The sequence below is a fragment of the Onychostoma macrolepis genome, chromosome 02 (assembly GCF_012432095.1).
Source record: "Onychostoma macrolepis isolate SWU-2019 chromosome 02, ASM1243209v1, whole genome shotgun sequence".
Taxonomy (NCBI): domain Eukaryota; kingdom Metazoa; phylum Chordata; class Actinopteri; order Cypriniformes; family Cyprinidae; genus Onychostoma; species Onychostoma macrolepis.
Genome location: NC_081156.1, coordinates 19,687,528 through 19,709,527, shown reverse-complemented (window position 1 = coordinate 19,709,527; position 22,000 = coordinate 19,687,528). Strand labels below are relative to the sequence as shown.

At 37.5% G+C, this 22,000-nt stretch overlaps 1 protein-coding gene across 9 annotated transcripts in view; it reads left to right on the top strand.

Annotated features, from left to right (window-relative positions):
• The window catches only part of ctnnd2b (catenin (cadherin-associated protein), delta 2b), an 87,901-nt gene that overhangs the window by 62,738 nt on the left and 3,163 nt on the right, over positions 1-22,000 (top strand). For 7 of the 9 annotated variants that reach the window (XR_009267352.1, XM_058754106.1, XM_058754087.1 and 4 more), the window contains 12 exons: positions 1,271-1,403; positions 1,871-2,084; positions 7,115-7,298; positions 9,661-9,778; positions 11,678-11,863; positions 13,302-13,496; positions 14,026-14,176; positions 15,033-15,255; positions 17,574-17,658; positions 17,956-18,082; positions 20,330-20,461; positions 21,700-21,776. Coding sequence is in view for 8 of the 9 variants with exons in the window: in XM_058754106.1 (XP_058610089.1) it covers positions 1,271-1,403; positions 1,871-2,084; positions 7,115-7,298; positions 9,661-9,778; positions 11,678-11,863; positions 13,302-13,496; positions 14,026-14,176; positions 15,033-15,255; positions 17,574-17,658; positions 17,956-18,082; positions 20,330-20,461; positions 21,700-21,776 (1,825 nt within the window). In the remaining variant the exon portion in view is untranslated. The remainder of the gene's footprint in view (positions 1-1,270; positions 1,404-1,870; positions 2,085-7,114; positions 7,299-9,660; positions 9,779-11,677; positions 11,864-13,301; positions 13,497-14,025; positions 14,177-15,032; positions 15,256-17,573; positions 17,659-17,955; positions 18,083-20,329; positions 20,462-21,699; positions 21,777-22,000) is intronic. The other 2 variants (XM_058754093.1, XM_058754081.1) reach the window with 1 other exon arrangement.

The window sequence follows — 22,000 nt, the reverse complement described above, 5'->3', positions numbered from 1 at the left end:
TATGTTATTTTTATTTATTTATTTTTTTCATTTTTTTCTCTTAGCAACACTGTCATGCATCATTTTTTGAGGTTAATTTGTTTTCATTGTTTAGTAGCATTCGCTTCTGTGTTAATTAGTATTACTTTACTAGTTTCAAAGCAGAAAAGTAGTGCATTTAACAGTGGGAGATCACAGATGTTGGCAGAAATTTAGAGTATGTTGCATTCATTTTGATTAATTGCGAAGACAAAAAAAAAAACATTCAAAGCTTCAGAGAGGAGAATGTTTTTAAAAATGTTTACACGCCATATAAAAGAAATACACTACCAGTAAAAAGTTTTTGAACAGTAATTTTGTAATGTTTTTTAAAGTAGTCACTTTTGCTCACCAAGCCTGCATTTATTTAATCCAAAATACAGCAAAAGCAGTCGTTTTGTGAAATATTTGTACTATTTAAAATAACTGCTTTCTATTTGAATATATTTATTCCTGTGATCAAAGCTAAATTTCCAGCATCATTACTCCAGTCTTCAGTGTCACATGATCCTTCAGAAGTCATTCTGATATGCTGATTTTCTGTTCAAGAAACATTTCTTCTTATTAATATTATCAATATTTAAAACAGTTGAGTACATTTTTTCAGGATTATTTGATGAATAGAAAGATCTAAAGATCAGCATTTATCTGCAATAAAAAGCTTTTGTAACATTATACACTATCCAATTCAAAAGCTTGGAGTCAGTATAATTTTTTTAAATTATAGAAATAAATACTTTTATTTAATACTTTTAAAGACATTCATAATGTTACTCAATATTTCTATTTAAGATAAATGATGTTCTTCTGAACTTTCTATTCATCAAAGAAACCTGAAAAAAAATCCACTCAGCTGTTTTGAACATAATAATAATAAATGTTTTTGAGCAGCAAATCTGAACATTAGAATGATTTCTGAAGGATCATGTGACTGGAGTAATGATGCTAAAGATTCAGCTTTGAAATATCAGGAATAAATTACATTTTAAAATCTATTCAAATAGAAAACACTTATTTTAAATAGTAAAAATATTAAATTTTTTTACTGTACTTTGGACCAAATAAATGCAAGCTTGGTGATCAAAAGAGACTTCTTTACAAAACATTAAAATATTACTGTTCAAAAACTTTTGACTGGTAGTGTATGCTGTTATTGTAGACACCTTCACAAACATGCTCTTTTACTGTTACAGTGTTTCTTTAGATCAAAGCTTCTCCACGTTCACTTTTGTGTGTATATGTGCCTCTTCAGGGAATTTGGCTGGAGGGATCCTGAACTGCCAGAGGTCATCCAAATGCTGCAGCACCAGTTTCCATCAGTACAGTCCAACGCTGCCGCCTACCTCCAGCACTTGTGCTTTGGAGACAACAAGATCAAATCAGAGGTAACTCCTGCATACCAAAATCACATACAATCTGCTTATATAGACTATGTACTAATAAGGCCTTGCAGTGAGGATCATTATTTCAGGTTAATCTGAATTTCCCTGCTGATGCAGGCTAGTTAGTGCTGGTATGGTGTCATTCTAGCTCTGTTTTTGTTTTTAAATAAAATAAAATAAAGTGGAGCTAATCGTATAATTACACATAATTAGGATAAAAAATATATAGGCTTATGAACTTTTAATAAAAAGGTGGAAATGCTTAAACTCTTTATCTGTCACTTTGTGGAAACTAGCCAATCTAGTCAGATGCCAACAGCAAAGAATCTCTTATGCTCACCAAGGCTACATTTATTAGATCCGAAATGCAGAAAAAAACTATAATACTGTGAAATATTATTACAAATTTAAATAACTCTTTTTTTAGTTTAATGTATTTTAAAATGTAATTTATTCCTGATAAATATCAGATACGGAGGCAGGGCGGGATCCAGCTGCTGGTGGACTTGCTGGATCACCGTATGACAGATGTGCACAGGAGTGCCTGCGGCGCACTCAGGAACCTGGTTTACGGCAAGGCCAACGACGACAACAAGATCGCCCTGAAGAACTGCGGTGGGATCCCTGCACTTGTGCGGCTCCTGCGCAAGACGACAGACGTGGAGATCAGAGAACTGCTCACAGGTGCTCAGGACACATTAAGCACATTTATTTCTAATTCAGTTTCGCTCCTTCTCCTTTGTTCTCTGGCGTGACGGGATACTGGTGAGAAGTAATCTGTTTGTTCTCACTGAAAGAGAAAATGCTGCAGAACTTCTTTTGCCTTCAAGTGCACCTGGTAAACGTAGCACTCAAGATTCAAAATCTAAATTCATGAATATTATTCATTTCAGTCTATTATTTAAGATCTCACAACTGAATGTTTTTGTTAAATAAAATAAACCATTAAAGTTAAGTGATTAACTTTGCACCATTTGCTATAGACTTGCTTTCTGTTCACAGATCTGCATAGTGTATATATAGATTTTAGGTGTATTATATATTATATATTGTCTATATTATAGATAAGTGTTTTAAATCATCATGCTCCCAAAGTCACAACTTGGTGCATCATCTAGTATTCAAAGTTTCCCACTTGTAAATATGACTTTGCTTGGTCATTCATGTTCTCATACCTCGTAATTACAATATTTCCGACTTCACTTGAAGGGCACAATAGTTCACTTATAGTAAGTAGTTATATGGAAATATATGGATGAGATATACCAGTGAGATTTCACAGTAGAAATGAACAAACCCAAATGTGAACCAAACGTGTCGCGGCTGATCTGCTCCCCATCTTTGAATGTGCTGTATCTTTATTTCCTCTCTTACCACCTTTTTTGCAAGTTTAGCATACAAATACATTGTATGTGACCTTTCTGTCACTATCTCTGGCTTCTATATAATTGGGCCCAATTTGTTAATCAGCTCTCCTAGAATCATCCGCTCGTTACTGTAGACCCCACTACCCATTAAATGATTTGTTAATGATCTCCTAATTGGTTAGGGCTATAATAATTAAGGATAATACCAGTGCTTGGCATAGCCTCTTTAGGGACTTGTGTATAATGAGTCTTGACGCTTTGACAAAAGACAAAGGCTCTTCTCAATCCCCTATAGAAATATTTCTGGTACTGAGACGGTTCCTGAGAGATGTCGGAAAAATTGGGCGGCAATTTGCTTTTTGAGGCATTTCATAAATGTCAGATGCGGAATTGTTGGGAGACGCTTCAATAGGATGCTGCAGCTCCCTTGTGTTTCAGCCTAGTGAGCAATCTAAATGTCCATCAATTGAAAAATCACCATCCTCCTGAATCCAGAGCTCGGAGAAGCATCGAAAATGTTTCAAATTGAAGTGAAGCTGAGTGGCATGTGCTTATTACAGCACCATGTCTCTGTGCTTGTACTCACTTTAGCTGCAACATTTGGAAAGAGGCGAGAAGCCATTTATGCTTTTTCAAAGACAATTAACATGTAAATTAAAGAGTGGTTCAAATTAGGAGACAAAGAGTCCTCTCGTCAGTCCATAACAAACCCTCCTCACGCAACATCTCTGCAGACCCCAGTCTCCAGCCGATTGCTGAAGCCAGTCACGGGCCTGTATTGCCTGCTGGGGCCTGAATTTGAGCTCAGAACTCTTCGTTCTGCAGGTGGTTGAATAAAAACAGGAAGTCTTTGATGTTTAACAAACAAGATTGGATAGGATAAGATAAGATAAGATTAAATTGGCTGGAGCACAGAGCTGTACGCCCTGCTAACAGCACAGAGGAAGGACCTATGAAAGTGCTCCCTTGTACACTGTCCATGAAATTAAATGTAATGAAAAATGTTAGCGATATATGTGTTGCTTGGCTATGCCCTGCCAATTCTGAATGGCTGTCAATGCCGAAAGATGCTTTTTAGAACCAGACGGTGTAGTTACAGCATCTACCAGTAGGGGCTAACAGGGCCATGCTAACCAGCCGAACCTAGAGCCCTTGGATTTGAGTCTGTCCTCGCTGCAGCCTGTAGCACGATGACGTAGCTGGACTACACCCACTACATAGTGGATGTTTTACGCGCATGCGCTGTAGTAGGTCTTGAGTAAATTCATATTTTTATTTACATTTAATTATTGTGCAGACGCTTTTATCCACAGCGACTTAGTCTAACGACTTGGTCTAAGTGAAGTCTAACGCAGTACATGTAGCAAGGGTTTTTGACCTACATTACAACACGCGATGACCTACATTACAATGTAAAAACTTTAATGTCTAAAATCATTAAAATCATCCACGATGTTTTTCGTCTTTACTACTTCAAAGCTTTTTTTTTTTTTTTGAATAGCCTGCATTTCATATGTTATCGCCAGGATGCACGTATCAGTGTTGTATCCATTATTATAAACAAGCACTGTAACATGATTGATATGCAGAGGTTGCACTGTAAATAGCTAATTCAGATATACATCACTCTGACAGATTTAGCCTAAATGTCTTTTTGATTGTATCCGTCATGTTTATTTAAATTTATTATATAACATGATTAGGGTAATGTGTGTTTCATGTGTTTTAGTATATGTAACTGTATGTAGATTGTTTATTGTAGGCTATGTTCTATGCCAGTGTCAAATATGAATTTCTGTCCAGAACCTCTGTTCAGACAATAAAGTAAATTTAATTGGGGATATTAGATTAATGCCGATCCATTTTGTTTATTTAGATTTTATATTATTGTAATATAGGTATTACAAACATTTTCAATAATAATTAAAAAAACAACCATTCACTTTATATTAAGACTTTACCTCGCTAATAACGCCACAGTCAGGTCAAAGAAAAGTTTTATTAGTTTATTTTCACACTATCGTCTGATACAATACAAAACACTCAAAAAAAAAAAAAAAAAGTCTCCCTAGAGAGAGAGAGAGAGCGCTCGTAATGGAATGGATGGTTTATGTTTTTAGCCACTATCTATCTCCGGGGATTTCACTTGCATATAACACACAAAAAAATTGAAATTATCATCTTTGTGTTAATATGCCTTGTCCCCGACCATGTGTGTATTTATTTGTTGGACATGGGATTAACTGTAAAAACCCGGTATAACCCGGGATAATAACGGGTCCGACTGACAGGATTGTTTTTGTTTTTATTTTTATTTTTATACGGTATAAAAAAGATGTCCGCATATTTTAGTACGCCTATAACTTTTAGCACAGAGAGTGAGAACGAAAAATAATATTTGATTCATGAACGAATTATTGACAAGACTATCAGAGGAAAAAATAAAGACCATAGTTACACCCCATTTTTTCATAAAGAACAAACTAAATTGTAATTAGTAGATTTTTATTTCCAAAACGAACCAAATAATAAAAAAATAAACATACCTTACATACCAAACTCTTTCATTCAAAACTACGCTTATATTGTTGCTTATATAAAGTTTGAATACATGAGTTTAAAATCACAGTACTATATTGTTTGTGTACGCCTATGAAACACATATCTCGTAATTACAGTTTAATTTACATTAAATACTAGCTTCAATGCAGCCCCACTATGCGCATGCTCATTAAAATCAAATACCGCGCATGCGCGTCAAACATCCAATACGTATTGGATCTGATCCAGCTACGTCATCGTGCTACAGGCTGCAGTGAGGACCTCTTGTTGGATTTAGCACATCATCTCATTAGTAAGGTCCTCTATGGCCTAAATGGCAGTGAGACATCCAAAAAATAGCCCCCAGGAGCTGAATTGAGAAACACTTGTAAGGAAGATGTTTCTTGTCATTACTGACTCGTAAAAAGGCAATTATAGTGTCCCTCATGAACGTTGTGGGTGATGCCACACGGCAAACTCGCGTCAGTGAAGGGTACCAAACAAATGACAGGCAAGCATCCATAGACTGTTTTCCAGTTTCTATACTTCTACCGTGTAATAAAAAGTATGTACTTCACTGTTAATGCAAAAATATTTAAAAATGTTAGTACTGCAGCAGCTTCTTCCTTGACATTTTTCTGTAACTGAAAAAAACCCCGTTATGAAACAAACTCCTCCTCTTTTGGACAAAAAATCAAGTATGGATGTGCTCTGCCATTTGGGATACTATTTTTAGGATTTTGGTTTCATTGGTCTAAATTTTGTGCACTATTTTGGGAAGCTGTTTGTTATAACACAGGAGTGAACATTTTAGAACAAACATACACTACCAAAAATTTAGGGTCAGTTTTTGATGATTTTTAAAGTCTCTTGTTTGATCAAAATACAGTAAGAAATGTAATATTATGAAATAATATCACATGATTCTTCAGAAATCATTCTAGTATGCTGATTTCTTATTATAATCAATATTGAAAACAGCTGTTCTGCATAATATTTTTGTGGATGATATGGTGTGTGTGTGTATTTCTTTTTTTTTCAGGAGAAGTTCAAAAGAGCAGCAATTATTTAAAATGTTGTTACATATTTATAATTGTGTAACATTATATACATATATATATATTTTTTTATTTTTTATTTTTTATTATTATTATTTTTTTAAAATAAATTTAATCCATTATTGCTGAATGAAAAAAAATTATTTATAAAATAACGTATCTTACTTTTGACATACTATTGTAAACACTGTATAATATGGGGTGCACCATCCTGTTTAGGACTGTATGTCTGTGATATTTTACAAACAAGATAAGATGCAATTAGCGGGGACAGAGCGTTATACTCTGCTAGCAGCAGGGAGGAAGAACATGCAAAATCACTCCCTTGTTCACTGAATCAGAGCTGTAGGGGTCTCATGAAAGAGATGAAATATTTATAACGTACTACTTTTAATAGTATGCAAAATGAGCCACAGTTCAGCGGCATGCTACTTTCTAGCAGTTCACAGTTCATTCTTGATTGTGATGTGGCTTGGATCACATCCTCTAATGTTCATACTAAGAGCTGATGAGGACACACTAGTGAAACTTTTGAAAGTGTTTCATTTGAGGGCTCTTGACCAAGACCTCATGCAATATTCAAAATCATGTTTGTAGCCTGCTGCAATCAGTGGTTTTAAATATATATTTTTCTGCACAACAAAAACTCAAGGTGAAGAAGGGGAATTGTAGTCTGTATAAATACAGTGTGTGTATTCTTCACTGGATCAGATATTTTTTGGTTCATAGATGATGTTGTTGTGTACAGGTGTGCTGTGGAACTTGTCCTCATGCGATGCTCTGAAGATGCCCATAATTCAGGATGCTCTGGCAGTGCTAACCAACACAGTCATTATTCCTCACTCGGGCTGGGACACCTCGCCCCACCAGGACGACCGCAAGCTGCACATGCATTCCTCACAGGTGCTCCGCAATGCTACCGGGTGCCTCAGGTACAGTTCCTAATTAATGTCAATCCAAGTTTTTATTCAACATCTATTGTCTTTCATTGTTCATTCATATTTATGTACAGGCAAAACATCATTTTGAAGGACCTGTTGTTGCTCTTAAGAGGCTTAATCTTCACCTAGAAGCAGTTCATTGTTTTATTAGGTGATTATTCAAGTAAGAATTATGCAAATATTATGCTAATGCCTGAGAGTTTCCGTCTTTCAAAGCGACACGATATGATGAATTTGTGTGCCTTCAGAAATGTCACCGTGTATTGGGGTCTCAGCAGGCAAAAGTACACCGCTGGATAATGGCTCTCTGCTTCTGTGTGTCAACCAACCAAACACATTCATGAATTAGCTTTGAGGCTTTTCCAGGAGTCCTTCACTGATAACTTAAGTTAATTGATTTGAATAAATAGATTCCGTTGCATTTGATGAATTTGGCTGGTCTAAGACTCTGTGCATAAAACCATTTTGTGATGGAGCTCGTTCTGCCTCTTTAGTAGGATTATATTCTGCCCAGTATTGGTCAGATTCAACAATAGGATTCTGTAGCTCTGGAATAGTGTTAGGCACTGTGATTGCGGACCTGGTGGCATGCCAAAGCCTTCTCCTTGCCCAAATCGCCTTTGGACCCCAAAGCAATTATGTTGCCTGTTCCTTTAGCTACTCCATCCATTATCATATATTAAAGAAATTACAACTAAGGCAAGGATGCATTAAACTGATGTCTTTACTGAAAGTTAAGAAATTCTTGCAAAAGATTTCCATTTCAAATAATTGCTGTTCTTTTGAAATTAATATTCATCAAAGAATCCTAAACAAACAAACAAAAAATCATGTTTTCTGATGCTTTCTGAAGGATCATGTGACACTGAAGACTGGAGTAATGGCTGCTGAAAAAAAATCAGCTTTCCCGTCCCATGAATTCAATTTTAAAAATGTATTTAAATAGAAAAGTTATTTTAAATTGTAATAATAATATTTCAGAATAGTACCATTTTTACTGTAATTTTTTATCAAATAAATGCAGCCTTAATGAGTGAAACATACTTTTATGTTATAATATTTTTAATACATTTCAATATATTTTGTCCTAAACTTTTATGTATTGCAGATCTAAACGTTTCCATTTGCTTGTGGTTAGCAAGCTAAGTGTATGGCTCAATAGCTTATCTTAATGCTAAACGGTTAACTAGCACATATTTTACACAACAAAATATGGCCGTGATGTGACCGACTTTTTGATGAGGCATTAAAACAGCTACTCTTTAGAGTCCAAAGTTTGAATGGGGTTGGATTTGGCACGACACAGGCATGGGAAAACCTTTGGCATAGTGTCAAATGTTTATGTATCTGGGTTGTCCACTATGTGCAGTCTAAAAAGCCTCTCTAATACATTTGACTCCTGTGTGTTGTGGCTCTGTCATTTTTATCTATGTGATGAATGTTGATGCATCATGCATAAGTGATGATCACATGCTTTGATATTGTGAATTTTAATATCATATTTTCCAGTTTCTAGTTTTTGCTGACTAGATGGGAAGGTGTATTTTGGAGCTATTACAAGCTCACTCAAAACATCAAAAAATCTGCAGGCACTTTCGGAGCTCAGAAACTTTTTGCTTTAAAACTCATTTTGATATTAACAGCACTTTACATTTATAGCACATACTATATGCACATACCATCCTCCCTCCCCCTGCACATCAGCTTTCAGGTTTGAAGCAGTAGGATTGTAGAAAGTGCTGAGTCACTCTTGGATGGCTGGACTAAGCTCCCTACGCCCAGCGTGATAATTAATCCTCTTCATGGATGGCTGAGGAACTAGAAGTCTGATTGAATATTTAATGGTTGGACACAGTTGCCACACCACCTGCAGCTGCCTGAGACACACAGATCTCTTAGAAGCTTCTTGGAGAGCGTGAGAGAGAGAGACGACAGGATGTGGTCTTTGATTTCTCACAGGCACCTTCGAATAAGGCCCTGCTCAGATCAGACTTCCCGATTCAGATCTCCCGAGGCTCCAGCTCTTGGGATGCTAAGCTTGTTGCTATGAGGCATGTTGCTGATGATTCATAAAGCTGATGTTTGGAATTTTTCTACGTTAAAAACTTTCTCGTGTCGCAGAGTTGACTTCTTGAAAAGTATAAAAACACTGCTGTCCAAACATTGCTCTGTTTGAAAAGAACTTGGGGGAAAAGTGAGTTGCTACTCATTTCCATGAAAAGCTTATTGATGTTGAAGACCATCTGCCCTTTGGTTGGTTGAGTATTGATTTAGAAGCTCAGAACTGCCAAAACGTAATCAATCGAGTCAATAATACAACATGCGTGACATTGTGTGAATGTGCTCTCTACAGGAATGTGAGCTCAGCCGGAGAAGAGGCCCGCCGCAGGATGAGAGAGTGTGAGGGACTGACTGATGCGCTGCTCTATGTCATCCAGACAGCCCTGGGCACCAGTGAGATCGACAGCAAGGTTTGACCTTTCCCTCCTCTGCCTTTCTACCAAAGTATATGCATTCAGCAGAGCGCCTCCGAGAATTCTAGCAGGTTTAGTTGTGCAGTTTTTACTCCCCGACCATTTGGAGCACTTCTCCACTGCTAAATGGTAGATGAGTTTGAAGACACAATGCAAAATGGGCAAAAAACCCAGTCTAGACCAGCTTAGTCTCAGACCGCACGCCCACCGACCACCCACAGTCCGTTCGCTCACAGTCTGATGAATATTGCACATAACACAAAAAATCACTCATGATCTGGTATGCATTGTTAGCCAAATATGGACACAAGTTACCAACATAGTTAAGTGATTCAGTGCTTCCCAAAACCATAGTTCCAATAAACATTTGCACACAACATCATATAGTTTTGTGGTTGGAACTACCTGTGGTTAACAGGCAGTTCCATCTATATTTTTAATTTTATACAGTATATAAATGAATTTAATTGTACATCTTTTAGTTTGAGAATGAATGTGCTGTTTTTGAAGAGTGCACATGTGAATGTGCTCTGGTACTCCGGAGGAGCATGACGTAAGATGGAACTTGCGATTGAATCCAACATCTGTAAATAAAGTGAAACAATGGAGAGCGAAGGTAATGAACTAGTCTTCAGATGCTGTGTTTGTTATTTACAGAAATAATCTGACATTAATTCAATATCGAACCGATTAAATAACAGCAAGAATTTATTACTCCAGCACCAGTGCGCCAGCATCATTAACAACAGTTCTATATTGTTAAACCAACATGGTTTGAACTAAATAAATTTAAATAAACTACATTCTAAACAGTACACATTGATCAGTGGGTATTTCATGCTAATTTGTGACCCTGGACAACAAAACCAGTCATAAGGGTAAATTTTTTTAAATTGAGATTTATACATCATCTGAAAGCTGAATAAATAAGCTTAATTTTGACGATACAATGTATTTATGGGTATTGCTACAAATATACCCCAGCGACTTAAGACTGGTTTTGTGGTCCAGGGTCACATTTGAGCTTCACTGGTCAAGCAGGTTTACATGCAGAAATAACTGTTTTCAGCCAAACACAAAAGAAGATATTTTGAAGAATGTTGGTAGCTATTGACTTCCATAGTCAACTGTGTGGTTACCAGCATTCTTCATTATGTTCATTTGTGTTCAACAGAAGAAATCTCTAGTATTTCTTATCTAAATCTAGATAAAACCATCTTGGATGCTTTCAAACTGGTCCAAACCAGTATTTTATTTTATTTTTCCAGCAGGGACAATAGAGGTTGTATTAGACAGACAGTTTAGGTTTTGCTCCTCTAATTGCTTTACCACCAACAATGTAAAAAACAACTGCTCTTCATAGCTGCGATCGCTTTTAAGAGAGCTTTATGGTAATTATGCAGATAAAGTCATGCAGTGACACACCTCTCTATATTGAGTTTTTGTTTGATTTTCGAGGGGTCTCTGTTACTGGCATAATACTTTGTGAGAACAAGTTTAAATGAGGAAAAAAAGAGCGTCACACTTTAATCCCTCTGAAAGCATTTACAAGATCAAAGTCGTCCTCTTTGTTTTTCCTGCCTCACTGCTCATCACAATAGGATTAGTTCTCCAGCTCTCCACTGGAGTCCGTCCAGAGGACTAATCTAACAAGAGACTATTAAGAGTTCAGAGCACAATAATGCACAGCCTTCCCAAAGAGGACAGATTGTCTTGCAAATACAAGAAGGCATTTTGATATTTACTGTGTCAAATAAAGTCAAACTTCTGGAGGTGTGTTACGGTTAATTCCTACAGATAAGTCTCCCATTTGCTGGTGTTTTCATGTTTTGCAATTTTTGTGATCTGAAAACTTGTTTCCCCCCTATCTTTGTGCATCAAACGCACCCCTTCTAGACCATCGAGAACTGCGTGTGCATCCTGCGGAACCTGTCGTACAGGTTGGCGGCAGAGACGTCTCAGGGGCAGCAGATGGGATCGGAGGAGCTGGACGGGGTTCTGTGCACCGATGCCAGCGGGAAGGATGCAGAGAGCTCCGGCTGCTGGGGCAAGAAGAAAAAGAAAAAGAAGAGCCACGATCAGGTGGGCCGGGGGTTTTTATCCCTGCAGCTGCTGGCAATTAGCATCACTTAGCAGCATTCACGTGCGGGTCGCCTGCGTCGACACTCGTCCTCCTCCAGTGGATAATTACGTATTTTCCAGGCTGATTTCATTTAGTTTCTGAAAACAGATGAAGATAAGGGCATCGGGAGTGTTTGTTCAGCATTTGCATGGCATGAATAGCGAGGTAAAAGGTGGCATTACTTTGCATTGTGGCTTTTAAATAACTAAATTGTCTGTGAGTCATCTGTTCCTTTTAACAACGATGCAAATGCACATCTGGTTGTGCGACGGTTGAGTTTGCCCAGTCTATTCAATTACTCTGTATCCTAAACAACCAGTGAGCTTTATCTTTAAATATTTCAATACGCAGCAAAAAAGTACCATGTTATTTCCAATAAATACTATGGGATTCTTCAAATTAGCTCAGAGTGCCATGTAAATACTATAGTATATGAAGAATCATTTTGTACTATGGTATGATCATCAGTGCACAAGCCACATTGAGCTGTTGTGCTCAGCCAGGCAATATGAGTTCTAGTCTGGCTCGTGACTTTGCCCAGTCCTGTTTCCCCCTCTTCTCACCATCATTTCCTGATGGCTCTGTACTGTGCTTATTAATAAAATGGCCAAAAATAAAATAGCATCTGGCACTTTCCATGAATAGGGTGCAATTTGGTGTCCCATTACACGTTGGCACAAATCCCATGTTTTTTTGTTGTGAAACCCCCTCCATCCTCATTAAATTGTGATTTTTGGCCTGTCCCATCTCCCCTGTATCTAGCAATTTAAGCCATACAACAGTGTCATAATTTTTGCTGGTATTTAGTTCATGGTTGTAAAAACCATGTTTTTTGGGGTTTTTTTTCCAAAAAACATTATTTGGCAAAGATGCATTAAATTGATCAAAAGTGACAGTAAAGACATTTATAATGTCACAAAAGATTTCCATTTCAAATATGAGCTGTTCTTTTGAACTATTCATCAAAGTTGTTCTTGGCAAAACAACTGTTTTCAACAGTGAAAATGAAATGTTTTTGAGATCATGTGACACTAAGGACTGAAGTAATGGCTTCTGTAAACTTCTAGAAACCTTTTTTGGTGATTCTTTCCTTTTATATGTTTTGTCCATGATACTTTGGTCTTTATTTATTGCTTTTTTGCTAGAAAAAAAATCACAGAAATCATGGTTAAATATCACATATATTGCTAACAAGGTTGCAAAACCACATAGAAAATGAATAAAAAATAAACTAAATCAAGCCTGATGATCTATATTTAATGAAGGTTGAGCACCTCCTTTGTTTATCTTCTGTTTTGTTTCAGGCCCTATTTTTTAACCTTGTGGAATATATCTGTGTATGATTCTTTTCTCAATAGTACCACTCTGTAATAACACTCACTCTTTCTCTGCTTTCAGTGGGATGGTGTTGGGCCTTTCCCAGACTCTAGTGACCCTCCGAAGGGACTGCAGATGCTGTGGCATCCATCCATAGTAAAACCATACCTCACTCTACTGTCTGAGTGCTCGAACCCGGACACGCTGGAGGGAGCGGCTGGGGCTCTACAGAACCTGGCAGCGGGTAGCTGGAAGGTAGGCCCCACCTTAAAACCTGTGAGTAACCCTGCACCCAAAGAGCCATGAACCAAACAAACTGGCTCTGGCACCCATCACCATTATGACTGACACAAATACACATTCATACCTCAGTTTTGTCTGTCAAGGTCATGGAGTTCTACAAACAGCAAACAGATAACTAACACAAACTTGGAGAACACAGTGAACATTATATTGAGAACAAAGTCTCTTTGGAGTGTACGCAACCAGTGTAAGATAGCCGATGGCTTCAAACTCGCATCTTCAAATGGGTACAATGTAGAGAGCTGAATTCTCACTCAAAGTCTTGAAAGTGTAAACATTGACTTAGATATCCTGTGTCAAATTTTGCAATTTTGCACTTCAGAATCTTCTGTTGTCCTAATTTTCTGCTCAGAAAACTGAAACAAACAACAGTGCAATGAACTAAATTCACATTTCATGCAATGTCAACACCAAAATCTCATTCCAGCTTCTCTGTATCTGTTCAGTTGATGCATTGATAATTATTTTTCGGGACCCTTTTGTCCGTTTCCTGTGCCTGCAGTGGTCGGTGTACATCCGTGCTGCGGTTCGGAAAGAGAAAGGACTGCCCATTCTGGTGGAGTTGCTGAGAATAGACAATGACCGGGTGGTCTGCGCCGTGGCCACAGCTCTTCGAAACATGGCCCTTGATGTCAGGAACAAGGAGCTCATAGGTAGGTTTGGGACACGGAAGTGTGTTTGCCTCGAGCTAACATTTTCTCTTTGACTCCAGCAGAGCCGAATTCCGCAGAGGTATGTGTACCCTTAAATTACTTGTAAGGCAGAGGCCTTTCAAGATCTATTTCCTTTTGTGTGTGAGCGTGTGTATTTGTGATGTGTGTATCAGCGAGGGCATCTGTGTAGCATTTCTAGTCAGGTATTGCAGTGAGGCGAGGTGCCATTGTTTGAAAGGCTGCTCACGACACTAACAGACTATTGATCTTTTTAATAGTTTGTGTATTCTGATGGGCCCCCTTGTCTCCCTGGCAACCGCTCGCACTCTTTCAGTCTGGTCTGGCCCTGCATGAGTTTGAAGGCATGTGAATTTCTTTTGGAATATAGGGCAAAAGGAACGGCATAAAACTGTACAAATGTCGAGACGGCAGCGCCCTTGGAATACTGATCCTGCAGGCTCATTTCAGATAGAGCTTTTCAAATGTCCTTTATTATTTAAGGAAATCAGCGATGAAACAGGCAAAGCTGCAAGTGCTCATGGGAACCTTTCTTTCATGTAACTTCAATGCATACCGGTTGAAAGCAGTTTTGTAGCGCAGGTCGTTGCAGAGAGAATTAGCTCCCTAGTGGGAATGGGTCTTTTGCGGTCACATTAAGTGTAATAGAGCTGCTGGGTAGAGATGTGGGTGTATCGGACGCTTTGGCATTTTCAGTTGAGGCCTTGAGGTTCAGCGCATTTAAAGTGCTCTGCATGCCGACGGTAGAACCTGAATCCAAAATCTGCATCTCTGAAAAGGTTGTCACACCTCCTCTCTGACTTTTCTTTTCTGTTCATCTCATTCACGCAACCCATAGGCAAGTATGCCATGAGGGATCTAGTCCATCGTCTACCGGGGGGCAACAATAACAACAGTACTGGCACCGGCGGCACCAGCAAGAGCATGTCCGATGACACCATCACGGCGATCTGCTGCGCTCTGCATGAAGTCATCACCAAGAACATGGAGAACACCAAGGCTCTTCGTGATGCCGGCGGCATTGAGAAACTCATCGGCATTGCCCGCAGCAAAGGAGACAAGTTAGTATCTTAGTATTCTGTAACATGATCACAACCAATTAGAGTGTGTAGACAAAACCCCATTTTACCCTGTTATGTCCCGTACAATTTGGCATGTTTAAATGGAAGGGAAATTAGTTTGTAAAGGAAGAGGACATGCTGGACCTTCCATTCATTACATCTCCTATTCTGTATTATGAAAAATGAAAAACTACTTAAGCAATTCACTTTTAGCAGTTGTATTGCAAGACCGTTTTTAAAAAGCAAGAGAGTGTGGAAAAAACGCATTTACCTTAAAGAAGTCAAATCTCCTCTCAGGAGATATCAGGATTGATGGAAGTCCAGTAGCTCTGTTAGGATTTCAGAGCAATTGCACTGGATTAGTTAACTCTGAAAGTGCATTACAAGATAATTATTATTTTCCATAATTACTGTTTGGGTAGTTTGGGGTAAGATTTATTTTTTATTTTTTTAAGATAAATGTGATCAAAAGGGAAAGTAAAGTCATTTATAATGTTACAAAAGATTTCTTTTGAACATGTAATATGGTTTCCACAGAAATATTAAAATGTTTTCTGAGAGATCATGTGACACTGAAAACTGGAGTAATGGCTGCCGAAGCTTCGGGCCAATTTTCACGTCATAGTTCAGACGAGGGCCGGGCCTCGGGCCTGTTTTAGCTTTCTCCTTATTTTTATATTTTAGACATCCATCAATTAGTGATGAAAAAAAATTAGTGTCCAGCAGCAGCAGCAGAGAGCGCGCCGTCAGCGCAGCTGAAGAGTTCTGCATTCAAATACACGCAATAAAGCTTGCCGTAAAGCCCCAGCAAAAGTAATTACCATGAATGTGTCTGGGGGAAATAGTAAGGAGATATTTGAACTACTTACTAATAAACTAGTGTTTTCTGAGTCAGTGTCGCAAAGATGAAGATGATGATCCATCTCCTCATTAGACACGCCTTTAGAGAGAAGTGCATCTTCACAGATTATGATTATAATGAATGAGTTTTTGTTTTCGATTTGATTAATTTTGTTAAGTAGTAATTTAAAGCTTTCTATAGATATATTTATCATGTCTGTGAGGCATGTATTCGCTGATTTTCGGTTCATTTTTGTGAAGCACTCCTGTTCAAGACGAGACGGCAGAAAGTGCATCATTGTTTTCTTAAATGCACGACGTTTTGTTGATATTGTGAGTGCACACAAATAAAAGTAGACCCTTTATAGTTCCGAATGATGTATTACTCTTACCTTTATGAGCAAAAATTACAGCCTATTTTAAGTTGTTTCCATTGAAAAAAATGCAATTGATTGCGTTAGTGCCTCCATGTCCTGCGCTATAGCTTCCATTCTCCGCACAAACTACTGGATGCAGCGCACATTTATCTAGGTTTAACCTTTAAACATTGTTATATGCTTGAACTGTTTTAGTATATCTATAGATTTTATTTTAGGTAAGTCGTGATGATTTGAGAAGGCTAAATTGATCAAACATGCTATGATCAGCCTGCCAGTCTGCCGCTGGCCGCTTGGTCGTTACTTTAAGAAAGAAATAACTTGTTTAACGAACAAAAAATGCTCCAAACGTTTTTCAAAATTAACTTAATAAAAAAAAAAAAGTAAAAACTAAATATAATCACTTTGCCATTACATACAAAACTGAACTATTATAATAGCTGGGGGGGGGGGGGGGGGTAATTCTGATAAGCTGTTGGACATGGGCCGGGCTAGGGCCTGAGCATCTCGGGCCAGGGCCGGGCTAGGGCCTAAATTTGAGGTCCGTGCAGGGCTCTACACCACAGGAATAAATGACAAAATACATTAAAATAGAAAACAGTTTTTTCTAATTATAGTAATACTTCACAATGTTACAGTTTACTGTATTTTTGATCAAATAAATGCAAGCATGGTGAAGCTTAAAAGACATTTTGGAACTTTTGAATGGTACAGTAGTATAAAACTCTTTGCCACAGCATTTACTGTAGATATAGTATTTATGGTTCCAGTTAGAGCTTATTTTCTATGTTAGAATTTATCACCATTAGAGAAATCTATGAACAAATTGAGCTGAACTAAAATTAATTTTACTGAGACATTTATAGTCCACATCTACAAACACTGTTTGTTTATATAGCTGAGAAAGATTGTTCTATAAAGTTTCTGTATTATACCATAGGGTTTTATTTAGTTTGCACTCTTTGCAAAAAAATATGAAGCAATTCATTATATTAGAAGCCCCAGAAATGGATTTGAAACTGAAAATTCACTTATATTGCATATATTATTGCATATAGGACTATGTGTTGTATTCATTTCCTCTTCTATGTTTCCCTACAGACACACACCGAAGGTGGTGAAGGCGGCATCTCAAGTCCTCAACAGCATGTGGCAGTACAGAGATTTGCGAAGCCTCTATAAAAAGGTAATAAATTCAGAAGACATCGCTGTTCTCACATTTATTACATTTGCACCTATATTCTTTTAAATGGGCGTCAGTGGTGGTAGAGGCTTTTTGCTGCCAAGTGGTGCAGCTACAGCATCTACCAGCAGGTGACCATTCTGACCCTTTGGTTTATCTGATCCAAGTTTTTTTTTTAAGAATTCCGTTTCGAATACATGAAAATCTTTCTGTGTCTGTCATATCCTTGTAACCAAAAGGTTTTAGTGAGTGAAGTTTCAGGATTAACAGATGATCATGCTCCTCTTATTTTAATGACAGGACGGCTATTCTCAGTATCACTTTGTTGGCTCTTCATCTACAATTGAGAGAGACAGACAACGACCTTATTCCTCCTCTCGCACTCCATCTATCTCTCCAGTGCGGACCTCGCCCAATAATCGATCAGGTGAGAGTCGCTCCACTTTCCTCCATTTTGACAACAAGCGATATCATTGACATTTCCTTTGCTCTCTATCATCAACATCTTTATCCCCTTGTCAGGAGTAGATTAGAGGAATAAAAAAGTACTTGAAATGATCAAAACTACTTATTTTCAAAACCAAGTAGTCAGAAATTTGTCAGATTTTGTTAATTTCCTCTTCTATGTTTAATTAAAGCATCTAAAACAAGTTGACCTCATTTATTAACTAGTCGGTTTTTGGAGAATTTGTCAACTTGTCGTTCATAATGACTAATCCCAAAATAGTACATCAATAGGAGATAAAAAGTGTGGCTTATGCCGTTATGTGATCATAGAAGGAACACAGCTGTCAAGATCAGGGTACATCCTGATATTTGTCCATTTCAAATGATGACGGGTCGCAGAATACAGTACAGTACTGTCAGTCAGGGCACCATGTGTATCCTAATTACACAGCGCTACAGAAGAGTCTGTTCTGCTTAATTAACACGCTTTGTTTAGCAGGCACTGTCTGTTCTCTAGTTGTGTTTCAGATATCAAAGTTTATTTTAGTAGATTCTGCTTTTGAACTCATTTTATGCTTGCATTAATAGTGCTACATCATCTCCAGTCTGTAATAAATCTTTATTCAGAATTCTCATTATGTTTATTCGAATGTAGTCTAGGGGCAACCTGAATATTAAATGCTCATAATGTCCTCACCTATCATGGGACAAACGAAGAGGGGGCATATTTATTCTACCTGCTGCTTGGGAGAATGTGGTGGGGAGCTATCCCAAATGAGAATCTCACACCTTTTAAATTGTGCAATTTGTCATTTCTCAGGGAAATGAAAATGAATACATTTGCAATTAAGATGGCCATCTCGCGTCGACTGCATACCAGCCAACAAAGTCAGGCTTAAAAATAGTTAAAACACAGAATCTTTCATCAAGAGCTGATTCATTAACATCTAAATAATTAAATGATGGCACGTTAAGTATCTCTTTCTGATATAATGAAATGCTTTGTTGTAAAATAATCTTTTCTTGAATTACTGAGGAAGTTATTGGGTGTTTCTTCAACTCTGTACACTTCACGTGTATGTCCCAGGGGTTGCATTAACAGATTTCATATTGCTTTTTGTTATATGAAGGTCACATTAAAACTCTGTAAACATTTTTATTATTATTATGTTTTGACACTTTTCAGTAGCCTTCTATGTATAAATGTTATTGTTTTACCCTTGCCCTTGTTCAGCTTTGAAACTATATGAAAATTCATCATGGAATACTAAAAATAATAATAATTTTTTGTTTTAATTATGATAATCTGAACAAAGTGTGAAATAATTAAAATCCATTTAAGTGTTTAATTACGGTGGCCAAGAGAGCTCAACGCGCTGCAAATAGAAAAAAACACCTGCAAATTAAGAAAACAACTTCATCAATTTGACAACACACGCGCTACAAATGCTCACAACACAAACAAACAAAGAAATACGAGTTTCTTTATTTGTTTGCGTTGTGAGCATTTGCACCACCTGCTGTCAAACTGATGAAGATGTTTTCTTTATTCACTGGTGCTTTTTCTATTTGCATGTGTTTTCTGAAGTTGCAGCGCGTTGAGCTCTCTCGGCCACCGTATTTAATGGGTAAAAAATGATTGCAGTTTTACTAAAATTACGACAGTTATGTTATATTTTGTGTTGTCAAATTTCCTCTCCAACAAATTTATATATTTATAATATAAAACATAATATAATATAATTTTGCTAAACTTTAATGTTTTCAATTTGAATGTGCATAAGCTACGCAGTAATCTGTTAATATAATATTTGGTTAATCACCTTTTTTAAGTGTAACCTTGTAGAAATACTTGGATCTCACTTTCTGACAGAAAGCGTATAGACAGCTTAATTTAAACTAACCAAAGCTTTGCCAAACACAAAGCTGACAAGAAAGGTGAAATAAATTATTGCTCAAGGAACGAGTAAGAAGCCCAGACAAAACCAATCAATTACCTGACCAATTCCATTTAGCAATTAGGAGGAGAGCACTGACACTTGTTTGCCTCAAAAGGCAACAAGAGAATTGCTTCATTACAGTAAATGAGTTTTTTATGTAAAATAAAAGATCCCTTGATGGAATGAGATCTTATTGTACTTTCAAATGTGTCAAGATACTTTAGCCTAAACAAACAGGCTGTTTTTCCCCTCTCACTCATTACTGGTTGACTTGCTGTGTTTTTTAGCAAGTGCTCCCACCTCCCCTCGAGAAATGATGAGCTTGAAGGAGAGGAAGACAGACTATGAGTCAACTGGAACCAATTCTGGTTACCATGGAAACAAGGGCGAGCACACCTCCAGAAAAGACGCCATGGCAGGTAAGGTTTAGAAGGTTAACGCTTCCATAAATGACTGACAGACAAACCATCAAATAAAGGCAGTGAATTACATGAGAGAGTTGTAATTAGTGAAAGTAACAGTGTAGAGGTCTGCATTCCCGCAGCTCTCCCGCGGGAACCAACCAGATTTCTTGCGACGCGGGATTAAATTCCCAAATAAAACGCGGTAGCGGTCGGTAACTCTGGTGTAATTTGAACGGGAGCGGGCGGTTTAACAATATCCTGTTCCCGACGTCCTTTCAGAACAGCATATCCGGTACAGCCTGCAATCAGGACTGTTATGCACGCACTGCACGCATGAACCAGTGCTCTCTGCGTCACGCATTTCATTTGCGGGGTATGTGCACACAGCAGAACAGAACAGGCAGGTTGTCGATGAGTGACAGAGCAGAATAAGGATGGAGCAAAGTGAAGATGCGCTGTCCTTGAATAACGTTCAACTCGGTTTTGTTTATATTTTGCTTAGCCTATAATTTTAAATGACAGGTGTCGTATTTATTTATTTATTTTTCTCTGCAACACTTTTCCTACTGTGTTAACAGCAAAATGTTAAACTTTAGTATTTTGACAAGACGAATAAAATAACTAATAGGCTATTTTTGTACAACCTACATTTTTTTTTCTTCTCTGCGACACTTTTTCCTATTGTGTTGTAAATGTTAAATTGTATCCTGACAAGATGAATAAAAATACACTTTTTTTCCTACTGTGTTGGCAGCAAAATGTTAAACGAATTTTATGTCTTAAGACACAAATAAGTCAATAAATTCAAGACTCTTGACAAGACGAATAAAATAACAAATACAATTTTGTGCAGACTACACGTTTATTTGTTAGCCTATCTCTCTTTCTTTTAGTAGAGGAAATTTAAATGTGAGATTCTGGAAACGAGTTCTAAATTTAGCGGGAACGGTCGGGTCGGGAAGAAAATTATTCTAAGCGGAGTGAATATATGCGGAATAAAACCTCGCGGGAGCGGGACTAAAAAAACAGTCCCGCACAGACCTCTATAACAGTGTAACAGGTTTATTCCACAGAAAAGTGTCTGATATCTCACCTTTGCTTCTTGGTGTGAAGTCTTTTACCTCGACAAAAGTCATGAACTGCATATTCATATACCCGCACACCTGTTTCATGTCAACATTTTCTGTAGCTATAGAAAAAGTCAAAGTACCTGCCAGTCCTCTGAGAATCTTTATAATTCACTGTCTCTGCAGCTCAAATCTCCAGTGGGACATCTACACTGTTCAGAGGTGCTTACATGTCTCCTGGTGATGACATCAAGCATAACCAGGTGAGTTCACAATGTCACACAGAGTTGTAACGTGTATCTTATCTTGATATTTTCATGTGTCAAAAAAGGGGAAATGTTTTAACGTTTATTAAATGTTTTTTAAAGGCAACTGTTATAATTATTATAATATTAATATAATAATACTAATATAAAATATATGGTAACACTTTATTTTAAGGTGTCGCTGTTACAAATGTTACATGTACTTACAATTATAATATAAC